Below are 14,206 nucleotides of genomic sequence, written 5' to 3' on the forward strand. Positions count from 1 at the left end.
CCTTGAAGAAGGCCTGCGACGCATGCTCCCATCCGGGACAAACGTGCTGTTTTCTGTCTCCTCCTCCTCCTGCTGCTGCTACTGCTGATGCAAGAGCTGAGCGCGGCGGCGAGGCGAGCAAGACGGGCTGAGCGATTGACTTCCTGGGCAGCGTTGTGGGGTTTTTTTTTTTTCTTCTTCTCCCCCCCACCCGAGACGGGCGTTTCTGACTTTCTGCTTTGACGGTCAGGGAGAGCCGTCGCCATGTCGGGAGACGAGGTGAGGACAAGAGAGGTGCCCAGGCCTGGGGCGGCGTGAGGCTAGGGCTGTGGCCGCCGCCATGTGAGGAGCTGGGCCTGAGGCCTGCCCGCACCCTGATCAGAGCCCGGTTGAATTAGCTTCCCTGAGCAAAGCCAGCTCCCTTCTCCCAGTCGGTGTGATACGTTTAGGAGCCAGGCTTATTTTTCGCCTGAGTAGCTTTTGAGGAAACTTCTCCTTTGTCCTTGGTCGCTCTTCTCCCCCCGCCCGCCCGCCCGGTGAAATAAGGAAGCCATCCTTTAACCCCCTTTCCCGCCTTAGGTCAAACTGAGTTAATGCCACCTCCACCCCACTGCAGTTTATTTGAGAAAGCAGGAATGTTTCACACACACACACACATATATATACATATTTTAAAGAACCGCTGTTTTGAAAAGACATGAGCAACAATGAGACAGACATGGTTGCGGGATGCGTCTAATGTGCTTGGAATGGAGGAGCGTCTTCCCTACTATAAGCGCCTGATGAAATGTTGATTTTTGTGAATGGCGTGGCTCGGAAAACCTTCGGTTTTGGAAGGATCCCTATTAGGTTGCTGCTCTAGCAGCCCGATTTGGAGTCTATTCAAATTTGTAATAAATGAAGCACTGCTTTCAGATTCAGTTAGAAGACTTATATACCTGTGCTTGCCATCACTCTGGGGTTTCTTTCCAAAGTAAACTGTTAATAGTAATTTTTCAAATCTCTAGAACGAACATCAGAAACCTCGCGTAAATATATCCAGGAGAAGTTGTGGCTTCATTGGAGTTGGGTGCCAATAAATTTAAGTTAATAATAAAACGATCTTGAACTCCCTAGAACTTTTCATGGGCAGAATAATCCCATTATTTCACTGCAATCCTGTTATTCAGACCCTATGATTCCTAAAGATTTATTGATACCTGAGCAAAAACTAGGGAAAGCTTTTGCTTATCTTTCCTGTTTAAAGCAAAAATGCCTCATTTTAAAATTAAAAAGAATTTTGAAGCCTTTGTCATGATCCTTTAAACTGTTCCTGTTAAGCAGTATGTGAATCAATTTCTTCCTGTTTTTGGAAATATGTTTTCAATCCTTAAGTGGAGAGACTCGTTTTGCAGAGGGAAAATAGTTTTATCTTTCAGTCTGGGCAATATAGAATGTGAGTTTGTAATAAATTAGAATATAAGACCGATTTGAATAGACCTCTACATTATTTATAAAGCTGGTGGTGTCAAATTTTATGGTACTGCTACTCCATAAAATGATAACTTGATATGGTTTGCTGTGAATTGAACTAATAATTTCATTTCAGATTTGGCAAGAAATACACTACTTTTGATAATTAAAATTTAATTTTCATGTCACAAACTTTGCTACTGCTACTTTTCACTGAAAGCATGCCCATAAAGCAAGAGTGAGATTTAGCAGTTGCTTTGCCTAAGCAAGTTTGATTAAATAAAAATTCAAACCCCTAGAGTAAGCTATTATTGAACTGTCAGTTCATATTGTCAACTCCCAGTTGTAGTCCAGTGATTTATTTAAATCATGTATGATTGGTTTTTGATTCAGTTTGGTTGGTGGAATGATTCATTTTTAGGTCCCTCTTTTTAGCAGAAACACTTAAAAAGATTTTAATGCAATACTTGGAAAACAAATGTAAAGTAGGTTTTTTAAGGAATAATTATGAAGCACTGCCTACAGAAGGATGAAAAACAAGGTAGATTTCCAGATATTTAGAACTTTTCTGTTCTTCATGAAATAAATGATTTAATAATAAAATGTCAGTTTTACTGGTGCAGTTAAGATGGCTATTAATGTATCAGTTTAATTTTTAAGTCGTTTAATAATACGGTTTCTGCCAGCATGTCGGTGTAGATCTGTATTCCATATAATGATGAACTTAATCTTTTTGAAATATGAATTCAGGAATAGACACCTCATGGTTTTTTCTTTTATTGTTTACAACTGCTTGATGGCATATGGATCATAAGTCCAAAACCTATAAAATTGATTTCCTAGCTATAATACTTGTACTAAAGATTGGTCTCATACAGCTTAATAATTTCTCTCCAGCTAAAAGAAATTTAATTTCATCTTGGTTACAGCAAAATGCTTTACATTAGATGAAAATGGGGTTGTGTTATACCAGCCAAATGTAAGTAATGTATGGGTATTTTGTCTTTCTCCTCCCACCTTTAGTCTTCATGCCCCATTATTTGCTTTAAAAAGTTTACCAATTGAAACAACATTGGGACATGTGAAGAATTTCTCCTTGTCTACAGTCCTAGAAGGTCAATTTATTGATTGGCTCATTGGGTATTTGTTCTCCTATCTTGACCACTATTGATATCATTAGGATAGGTTTAATCTGTGTGGTAAAAAAATACAGACATATCTCTTTAGAACTTCAGATATTTTAACAGTAATACTTTAACATAGATATTAAAGAGACATTAGATCAGGGATGCTCATTCTGTTGCCTATGGATACTTGATGTTAACCAGGGTAATCACCTACCTACCTTTTAACAGATTGTTTTATTTTTAAAAACCAAAAGGAGTCTGGAATACAAGAGAGTGCTAGATGCCAGTTTCCTTTTTGAGGAAAAACTTATTTTGTGCTAGCTGTAGCCGACATTTTGAGAGATGCAGAAAGATTCTCTCAGTTTTACATTTATGCCATTTGATTTTGGACAAGTTCCTATCTCTGCATTAAGTGGACAATTAAAATGGAAAGAACTAATTTAATGAACTTTAAGTTGATGATATTTGAGATACAATTTTTGGTTTCTGTTCTCTACAAAAAAGAATATTATAGCTAGTTTCTAATATTAAATGCATTCAAAGACTTAGGGTTTCTTGTCTTTAAATATAAATTAATATGTTTGTATGTTTGTATATGTCTTTTAAGGAAATACTTTTAAAAAGTCCAGTATAACCAGTTAGTATGGTGTGATTCCATTATAGGATTACTCTAAGATGTAGAGTACTATAATTAAGCTTATAATAGTTTATGAAATGCATAAACAAAACTTTTCTGTATAGGTGTGTGAAAAATTGATAGATCTAGATAGGTTTGGCAGAAATATATGCTTTCTAGCAAAAAAACTCACTTCATTCAGTGTAATTTACTGGAAAGTAAACACGGGATTGCAGTTTTCAGCTAGAATATACAGGACTTGGATTACCTTCAACATTTGATCTGAATTTTTGGAAGACTATCCAGAACGAGTTTGGTGAGAGAAGTCCGTAGTATCAGCTTCTTGTTCTACAGGATTCAAAACTACAGTAGTTTTGTGGTTATATAATAAACAGTTTGATAATTGAGATGAAGGTGTGTTTATTTTCAGATTAATGATTTAGTGTAATAAATTCCCACCTAATACTTGAATACCAGATGTTGCTATTCCTTCTGGAACTTAGTAATGGGTGCCTTAAAAAAAGCTAAATATGTTTTGGTGAAATTATTAACAATTGTTAAAACTAGTAGATCTTTAAATTGCTGGGAAACCAATCTTGGTGTGTTGGGTTGTGTAGATTATTTCACTGTTTGAATTATGAAAAGTTTTCTATTTTTTCCATATTAAGTTTTCAGTTATTTCCTAATGTACTCTACAGCATGGTAGATATCTTATTTTATAAGCTTTCTATTTATGTTGTATTTGATTAATAATTTAATGTTTATATTTATATGTATACTTACAAATTTGGGCAATGTTTTTGTATTATGTTGCAAATTTGTGTTAAGAAAATATTGTTGTTTCTTGCAGATGATCTTCGACCCTACTATGAGCAAGAAGAAGAAGAAGAAAAAGAAGCCTTTTATGCTTGATGAAGAAGGTGGTGATGCACAAACAGAGGAGACACAGCTATTAGAAACAAAAGAAGTAGAGCCAGAACCAGCAGAAGACAAAGATATAGAAGCTGACGAAGAGGACAGCAGAAAGAAAGGTAAGCTATTATATATCTACCAGAAATCCTGTTTTCTGTTTCTTTTTTTATTTTTCTGCGACATTTAATTTGTGCTTTTTTAAAGCTTTCCAGAGAAGCCCATATGTTAAGCAGCAGAATGCTTAATAAAATGCTTGGAAAATGTATTCAGACTTCATTTACTGTCTGGCTGTGAATATGTTGCTCTCGTACCACTATTCATGGAAGATAGAAATGAATAAGAGAACTTTGTGTTGCTGGCTTGACTTTCATGGAGAGGATGGAAGGTCATTTAAAAAATGCTATTGCATTGTATGTTTCCATTGTATGTCTCCAAACTTCAAACTCCAAAATATACAGGCTGAAGCACACCTATTTCATAAAGCCATAGCTTAATGGTTTGCTTTGTTTCCTGAATATAAATATTAATACAGATTGCCAGCTTCTAATACAGATTCCTGGTTCATTAGTATGAATCATCTAACTTAATATTTTAGAATTGGACTCTTACTTACATTTCTGTATTTCGTGATAAAATTTCATGAGAAATTAAGTTGAAGTAGCTTTAGCTATCAAGATGGGTGGCATATAAATTTAATAAATAAAAAAAATTATCTTTATTTTATTGTCTGGCTTTAAAATAATTATGTTTTTCTGACTTATTACTGTTAAGGCCAATAAGGCATTGAAGTAAATGTTGTCAAGGATTTTGTAGTAAGCATGTTTGAAAAAATATTCTTATAAATTGTTTCCCAGTTATTACATCCTGAGTTATAGAGATCCAGATATAATGTATAAAAGTTGAAATCAATATTTTATACATTATTGAAATAGTCTAATTTAATTTTTAATTTTTCTTAATGTGTTTTATTATTGAAGTTGTCTGACTTCATTGTCACAAGCTTGCTTAAATTTCTTGATAAATATATTCAGGCATGTTTCTTCCATACTCATAAGGTAATCTGGATGTCAGTAAAGTGCTGCCTTTCCATTTCAGATGCATCAAATGATTTAGATGACTTAACCTTCTTTAATCAGAAGAAAAAGAAGAAAAAAACAAAAAAGATATTTGATATTGATGAAGCTGAAGAGGGATTGAAGGTAAGTTAACACAGATTTAAAGGCATGTTTGTTTCTTCATTTAACTAACTTAAGATTTAGGTTTCCCCCCACCTCCAAATAGCTGTCTATATTGTGCTCTCAGCTTAAAAGAGGAAGAAACTTGCTACTGTATATTATCAGTAAAAAACCCAAAATTATATTAAAGACATTCTAATACATCCCCTAGACTTTTGCTTCATAGGTGACCTCTGAATTAGTTGATTATTGTCATGATCAACAGAGGTACATATTTTAAATTACTGTACATTATTTTATATCTACTGCTTGTATCATTATTATTAATCTTTTTCTTCTTCCCTACCCCCAATTGTTCTCAAGGATCTAAAAATTGAGGTTGATGTGCAAGAAACAGTAGAACCAGAAGATGACCTTGATATCATGTTAGGAAAGAAGAAGAAAAGAAAGACGGCAAAGTTTACAGATGAGGATGAAGTATTAGATAAAGAAGAAGGTAACTTTTTTGGGTGGTATCTGTTGCTGTTGGTCAAAGTTGGTAACACTGAAGGTTGATACAAAAAATGTAACTATATTTTAATTTTATAACCAGGGTGGAAGACAAGCTATTGTAGCTATTAGCATTCTGTCAAATGCTGCAGATGTAGAGAAAGTTTTGGTCCAATACATTGGCCATCTTCATTGATGTTATTGTACAGGGTACCACAGTGTCTTCCACATTGCCATAAGCCATTAGCAATTTAATTTCAGAGGGCAAAGGAGAAGTTGTGAATCCAATAACTGAGTGCTTCAATGAGGCTCTTATGCTTTCTAACCTCTAGCTATGCAGCCATTTTCACTCTTTGTTCTCTTTGTCCCAGATCTTCATGTCTCTTTCATTTGCCTTTTCAGAATCCAAGATAATACTTCAAAGTATTTGAAAGGTGTGGGGATAGTTTTAGAGCAACATAATTCAGTATGGGTATTCCAATAAATCCGTGATTTATGGTTTTACATTTTCAAAAACACATTAAAAAGCATTGTAATTCAGCCCAATATATGTTATTAACCATTAGTGTTATAGTTATAATAACATTAGTGTATAGTTGTCTTTGGAAAGCTCAGATTTCATGCCTGTGTAGACATTCAGACATCATGGGCATCACAAAACTAAATAAGAAACAAAAGTACATTCTTAAACCTAAACAGGTATTAAATTTCATTTGATATGGGATAATGATATTTTCTATTGGAACTTTTTTGGAAACTAGCATTACTGAACTTCAACTTCTGTGTAAAGAGAGGAAAGATAAATTTGCCTTTCCAAAAGCTATGTCTCACCTTATTCTTAATACTATTTGGATTAGCTTTCCTTTTTCCCCCAGTATCTCCTCATTTAGCAAAGGGTCTAATGTAAGAGGTTCTGGCTGAAAAATATACGTGTTTGTGTCACATAAAAATATGCTGTGCACATTGTGGAATGGAAATTGATAGAGTATGAAATAATGTTTAATTTTGCAGCATTGGAAGATGATGATAGCAAAAAAGATGATGGAATCTCTTTTAGCTGTCAGTTAGGACCTGCATGGGCAGGCTCGGAAAGGGATTACACATATGATGAGGTAAATACTTTCCATACCTTTTAACTAATTCATCTATTGGTTTTTTTTGTAATCTGGGGAGCATAATATAAATTGAGTTTAAATATTGCTTTGGATTTATACTAAAATGAAGAGAAATACAGCTTTGTTATCTTAGATTGAATTGTTTATTCTACTTCAGGATTAAGGAATTATGAGTAGAACATGCATATTTTAAATAAATAAAATACTTTTAGAGAAGGAGAATTTTTTAAAAATCTTACTATGCTGACTTTTCGAATTCAGAGAAAATTCTATGCTTTCCACCCCTCCCCCCCCCAGTAAATAAATTAAGACATGAATATGTACTAGTGTCAATTTATATTAATCAATTTTAATTAATTTTTGATATTCTTTTCTTTATCCTTGCAGTTGCTGAATCGTGTATTTAACATCATGAGGGAAAAAAATCCTGATATGGTAGCTGGTGAAAAAAGAAAATTTGTTATGAAACCTCCCCAGGTTGTAAGAGTAGGAACAAAAAAAACATCATTTGTTAACTTCACAGATATCTGTAAACTGTAAGTTTTTTTACATTGCAGTTTGGGAGAGGAATTAGTAAAAGTTGGGGTCAAGGAATTGTGTTATCACTATTGTTCAGTTATGAACTGTGAGGTTACATAGACAAAACAGTTAATTCATCTGCAAGTGCAGATATCTTATTCTGAAATGACTGTTGCAAGTGTACAGGATTCATTCAATGATCAACTGGAAATTCTTTTAGCCAAGTAATGAATATGGTTTGTTTTTTTAACAAACTTTATTAGTTTTTTTTTTAAATACAATACACAAACAAACAGAACATAGGATGTAGTAACATAAAATATCTTTTCTAAAAGAAACAAATAAACCATCTTGTTTAAAAAGAAGATAATTCCAAATTATCACATTTCTATAATTTAATATATATATTTATCTTATCTAATCAACTTCATATCTTTTCCAAACTTCTCTTTATTACTCTCTTTCCTTCTATTTAATCATATTTCTTCTGCCTTGAAGTTATATACTCATTGAATATAATTTCATTAGTGCTCTTCCACATCCTGTCAAACTTAAACAAACATTACACAAAACATAAATACATAAAACTTCTTTTTGGAAAGCGGCTTACCCCGGGTGAACTCTTTTTATACTCTTTTTATGGTTTTTGTGAAATTCCTGTTCATTTGTGCTAGAAAAATTCCTAGTGAGGTTGGGCTAATATCTGGAAGTGTTTTAGAACCACCAAAATAATGATTAATTAAGAGGAAATATAATTAATATGAAACAATAGCCAGCAGGAAATATTGATTTTTCAGCTGCATCCTTAAAAGTTTTTCTTCAGACCTCTAGACTGAACCTGTAAAGCTTGGGAAAGTCAAGATATAATGAGATATTGGAATTGAGGTTAGCTTACATACAAATAGTTAGTTAAATGCTTGAATAGTGAATTCAGCAAAGTACATAAGGGCATGGGGTTATACTTTGAAATAAATTTCTTTATATGTACAGGTTGTAATGTCGAACAAAATATTTTTATACAAGTAGTCCTTGACTTAAGATGGATTAACAAAAGCTACTTACAACCTCATCCCAAAGTTGTGGCAGCTGCAGCACCTCTGCAATCACTCACTCTTACGATTCAGTGCAGAGATGCTGCAGTGTTCCCCATTCCCCCACTGGTCTCCACAGGCCTCCCATACCATTGGGCTGCACACCTTCCTCAGTTTTCAAAGATCTCTGGAGCTTGATTAAGGAAAGACAATAGACCACTCTGTTGCTGGGCCATGTGGCACGATCCTGAAAGAGGCATTTTCCACATTGAATTGTGGTCAGTAACAAAGTGGTTTGCTATGCTTCCCTAATGTGAGCTTGGTAGTATTTTGCCATGTTCTGTATATCCATGCTGTGGAGTTTGGGTTAGTAAAGCATGGCAAGTTGCTGCCTACATGGCATGATCCCGGGAGCAGTTGCCTTTTTCCAAGTGGTCACGTTGAATTGTGGCTACTCAGAAAAATGGCTGCTTCCAGGATCATGTCATGTAACCCAGTGACAGAGTGAATTGCTTTGCTTTTTTAATCTGAGCCCCAGAAACCTTTGAAAGATATGTGCTAAATGGGTGACATGAGGTGAGGAGGAGGAGGGTATGAGACCTGGTAGTGTGTGAAGTAGGCCCAAGGGATGGAAAGTGGAACATGGGTTACCTTGGAATGAGGGGAAATCTTGAGAGGCCTGGGACATGAACTGTACTAGGCCTCCCAGGGCTTCCTGTACCCTCTGTTTAATGACGTGTGCATTCATTAACAATTGCATTAGACAGAGCAGGGGTGAAGGGTTCTAAGTGAGGCAATCATGTCCTTAATGGCCATCACAATTTCTGACAATAGTGGCCATGAGGGCTATCTGTACAATAGCTGGATGTTTTTTTTAGAATACCCATAATAGTACTGGCATAAGGTGTTTGGTTTGGTTTTGGCTTACTCTGAGAAAGAAATCTATTCATTATAATTTGTAAACTATACCTAGTTTCTTGAGATGACATTTCAAAGATGTGAAGCTCCAGACAGTTCAGTTTTGACTCATTGTGTAAATCATTCACTGAAAGTCTTGATCTCATTCATGTGAAACTTCACTGCAAACAGTTTTCTTTAGATAAACAAAATGTGCTATTGTAACTTACGGTGCATTGCCATATCTGATATTAGATAAATGTCATTTTGCTGTTTCAGAGTTCATGAACAAATTTAATATTATGTTTTCCTTGAGGTTATTATCTTGGGGATGGCCTAAGCTACCTTTAGTTCCTTTTCACTGACTCCTATTTTATCTTCTTCAAATATTCTACAAAGACATTAGCTTTTTTTTTTTTTTTAAAGTGTCAACTATTTGTATTGGCATTGCATATGCCACATGCTACACTATGATAATAAAAGAGACGTATGTATTCTAAGTACTTGTTTTTTGGTAACTAGATAAACTTTCATACTTTTAGATTACATCGTCAACCTAAACATCTCCTGGCTTTTTTGCTGGCAGAATTGGGTACAAGGTAAGTTCTTCAAACTTAGTTTTTTCTGTGATATTTATTCGTCATGAATGTTTCTGAATTTTTGATAGTAGCCTCTGTACAGAGATTATGATATCTCTTCAGCTTCAAAAACAACAGTGTTGATGTAAGCCATTTTAAAAATTGGTTTGAGTAACTTGTGCTTCAATGATTATTTAATGTTATAGAATTTAATGCACAACTTGTAGGTTTTATATTTTTAATAAAGCTGTGCAGATAATTCAGATGGAACTTTTGTTTCAGCCAAGTGGCACTTGTGAAAGCAGCTATGCCTTGGTAAAGATTTGGTGCTTCTGCTTTGATGAATTCTTTACAAGAAGTTCTTTTCTTTTCCACATGCTTATGTACATACAGAAACCTGGGAAGACCTTCAGAATGGCTGCACCAAATCTTCAAGGGTGGAAATCTAAAGGAAGTCTTTATATTAAAAATATCTATTTTTGATATGCTGTGCTTTTTAAAAATTTAAACGTAAGGAAATGGATTTTTTCACCAGCTTCCCTTCATATAGCCATTTGCACATTAGAGTTCCCCACCCCTCCTTGATTGATTCTTGGAATATTGCTAATACATATTTAAAAGCTGAAATAGTTAAATTTCATCAGAGAGAGGAACACTTCACCAAATAACCTGTTACCTTTGTTTGTGCAGTTAAGATTCATCACATAAAGTGATTGCATATATACAACTCCTGCTATAGGCTTTTCTCACAAAATGAAAGTTTTGGTTCCCACTCTTTGCTCTAAATGTCCACTTTCGCTGAGTGCGTCTGGCATAGACAACATCTTCCTAGAGCCTCCTGTTTATTACTTAGTTGACGGATTTATTATTTCAAGCTCTTTTTTGCAGTATGGGATTAGTTGTGGTCAAGTAGAGGCTGACCTTTTAATATTACAATTTTTCCTTGGTATCTATATATAATGGGGAGTCTGTGATTGAGAAGTTCAAAATAATAAAGATACATATCTTTCTACGTATGCAAAATATTTCCATACACAGTACTGATACACATAGAGTTTGTAATAAGTATTCAAACTTTTGAAAAATATAACAATTCCTTGTGAAGTGGCCTGAGGAAAAACTTTAAAGAAAAACTATCTTTACTTTAACTTACAAGATATAGAATCTTTCTGATCAGGAACCCAGATTAACTTGAATACCACTTCTAACCTTCAAAACTTTTGTACACATTTATCAGTTATCAGCCAGAAATATTCTGCTAGCACTACTGATTGCCATTCTGTCTGCAATGGCCACTTGTTTGGCTCAGCTGCAATGTGGGGATAAGAAGGATACAGAGATGTTTCATTTATTCTCTTTTTATTATTCTGTTCCATTTCTATCATTTATGCTCAGTATACTGTTTTTTCTGTTGTGTTTTTCCCTAGAAGGCAACACATGTCTATAGAATTTTCTTTTAGCTGTTTTAGAACATAGCCCGCCATAAGCATTTAAAAGAAAATAGTTGTATTTCCACAAAAGCTACGGGGTATGCCAAGGATATTAACATTTGTGTGTGCATGCTGTTGAGTCCGTCTTGACTCCTGGGCAAGTCCTTGCAGTTTTTGTAGCAACATCGTCATTTCCTGCTTCCTAGGGCTATGAGAGAATGACTGGCTCAGTGTCACCCAACTAGCTCATGCCTAAGGCAGGACTAGAACTCATAGTTTTCCAATTTCTGATTTGTGACTTTAATCACTACACTAAACGGGCATTATATTTTTGTGTAGCCCTATTTTGGATATAGCACCACCAACCCTTAGGAATGTGTTTAGCTTCACTGTCTGATAAAAGATTGCAGTAAATGGAGAGCCTTTGAACAAAGATTTGCATATAGTGTGGTGAGCATTTTTGGAAGCCTTGAAGCCTCTATGTCATTGAAAATATGCAATTCTAATTTTAATATCTTTATTTTATTCAGTGGTTCAATAGATGGCAACAACCAACTTGTAATCAAAGGAAGATTCCAACAAAAACAGATAGAAAATGTCTTGAGAAGATATATTAGTAAGTGTATTCTATTATTGCAGATTTATGCTGCTTCATGCAGTTTTTAATCTTGCTTCTTACTTAACTATTAGTAGTGCTAAAATTACCACCTTGTAATTTCATTAAAATCTTCTGAGACTACCATACTTTTGCTGGTCGTCAAAAAGGAAAAAGTGCTACAGTAAGAAGTGTCATTTTGAGGAATCACTATATCTTTGATGAGGTGAAGGCAAATAGCACAATTATAGCAGTGCTATATTTGAATAGTCATGTTTGTATGGGAAAATGTAAATCCTTGGTTTTTTGGTTATATACTAAAGAATTATTCATTCTGGTTTTAGTTGATGTAATAGTATTTTTTGTTTCCATAAGGTTACAAAATGTATTGTTACCGTATGGAAACAAATGAGGTACTAGTTGAATTCTATTGAACAGTATAAACGTTATGTGGTTATTTCCATGTTCTATTGTCAGTTGCATATTAAAAGATTATAGAGGTACACTGTTAAAGATCTCAGACATCTCCAATGCAGAGGATTGAATAATGGTATATTGAAAAGGAAGTCTGGCAAATGTTGCTGATCATTTAGAATGCTTATTTTATACAGTATGGACCAGTGATATAAACTTAGTAAGTAGTGAAGAAAGCTAATTAGAATAATTAGATTTTAACCTGAACAGATAGGTGTTAACAGTGAACCATATTAATGTTTCTTTCACAATTCTGTGCTAGATTGAAAAAAGGTTGTGACTTTTGTATCTGCCAAAGCCAAAAGTCAATTCTCTCAAGTTGTAAGCTGTTGGCAAGACATTCTACTATTTTTGTGTGATATATAAGTGCATGCAATAAATGGGCAGAAAAAAATATGTTTAAGGGCAGTTACTTTGCAATGAAAAAGATCAATACTGTGTTTACTAATTTTATGTTTTATAGTCTAGTAAGTTTGCAGTTGGTTTTGAAAATTACTCTACCTGATCATTTAAATGATGTGCATAATGGATAAAAATGTGTTTACTATTTGTTTATAATTTCTTATTGCTAATATAACTTATTTAATTGTTCCCACAGAGGAATATGTCACCTGTCATACGTGTCGGTCACCAGACACAATCTTGCAGAAGGACACCAGGTTATATTTTTTGCAGTGTGAGACTTGCCATTCGCGCTGCTCTGTTGCCAGCATTAAAACTGGTTTCCAGGCTGTCACAGGCAAGAGAGCGCAGCTCCGTGCCAAAGCTAACTAGTTGGCTGGTTGACACTGAATTTTTGCGAAACGATCTGGGTGCAAATGGCTGGACAGGCTTACAACCTGAATGGATTTACGATGTATTAAAAACAAGATAGTAAAAGCTGCTTTGCTTTGGGTTGGTCTGTGAAATTCTTGCAAGATCAGATCCTCAAGCTGTTGGCATTTGCTAACTGAATATTTTACCAACTGTCAAGTGATGAGAAAGGAGGTGCTTTTTAATCTGTTCATAGAATTCTGTAAAATGCAAGAGAAATTAAAGTTATTATAACAGTGACTCTTTCATTTGAATTTTTTAGTTTCTGTTAACAGTATGAATACATGCAAGCGTCATGGCCAATTGTGTTATAAAAACATTTGTTGTCCTAATTAAGTGTATTGTAAAAGCAAATGGGCACAGTTGAATTAATGTAATGGAACATATCATAAAATACTAAATCACAAATAGGTTCTCCCAGTTGAATATCTCCAAGCATATAAGAATTTCATCATCTGGTTACAAGGGACAAATCCTACAGATAAATGTGAGATTGGTATTAATTGGGTTTAGGTTAGCTGTCTAGCCAGCTTTCTTTTGCATTTTGGTGTTCACTTTGTGCATTAGGATGGTCTAATAAAAATTATTAAAATATACCATATCAAGATGCCATATTAATGCATGTAATTTTGGGAAAACATTGCAGTGTAATTGCACATTATCATTGCCATAATCTAGAGTTTTTGTAATGCTAGCTTTCAGTACTGTACTAAGAAAGTTAAATCTTTAAATTGTAAAAATGAATTATGTATGTATCACCCATTTAAATGAAAACACAAAGTTAGAAAAAGCGCAGCTATTAAAACTTAAATAATCTTACATTCCTCCCCCCCATCCCAAAGCACTGTACATTCAGTTTTTGGAAAGGATACCCAGTGTACATTCTTCCTGTCAGAGTGTTCACCAGTTTCACGACTGACCCAGAAACCAAGCTGTCAGAAAGCTTGGTGATCTTAATGCAGTAGTGCATCAGTTTTTTTCATGCCTTAAAGCATAGTTGTGTA

At 34.4% G+C, this 14,206-nt stretch overlaps 1 protein-coding gene across 2 annotated transcripts; it reads left to right on the plus strand.

The window, feature by feature from the left end:
• The first annotated feature begins 69 nt into the window (after positions 1 to 69).
• EIF2S2 (eukaryotic translation initiation factor 2 subunit beta) lies at positions 70 to 13,442 on the plus strand. Of its 2 annotated transcripts, none has more exons than XM_026681699.2 (9): positions 70 to 258; positions 4,025 to 4,205; positions 5,182 to 5,285; positions 5,625 to 5,757; positions 6,762 to 6,862; positions 7,253 to 7,401; positions 9,855 to 9,911; positions 11,851 to 11,936; positions 12,988 to 13,442. In XM_026681699.2, the coding sequence occupies exons 1-9, from the start codon at positions 244 to 246 to the stop codon at positions 13,161 to 13,163; spliced, it is 1,002 nt and encodes a 333-aa protein (XP_026537484.1). In that variant the 5' UTR covers positions 70 to 243; the 3' UTR covers positions 13,164 to 13,442. The 2 variants fall into 2 exon arrangements, with proteins under 2 accessions (XP_026537484.1, XP_087815562.1); XM_087959436.1 differs by lacking the exon at positions 70 to 258 and adding an exon at positions 2,304 to 2,410.
• The last annotated feature ends 764 nt before the right edge of the window (positions 13,443 to 14,206 follow it).

Source organism: Notechis scutatus, chromosome 3, assembly GCF_049901735.1.
Source record: "Notechis scutatus isolate UNSWTSFEM ecotype Mainland chromosome 3, rNotScu1.2, whole genome shotgun sequence".
NCBI lineage: Eukaryota > Metazoa > Chordata > Lepidosauria > Squamata > Elapidae > Notechis > Notechis scutatus.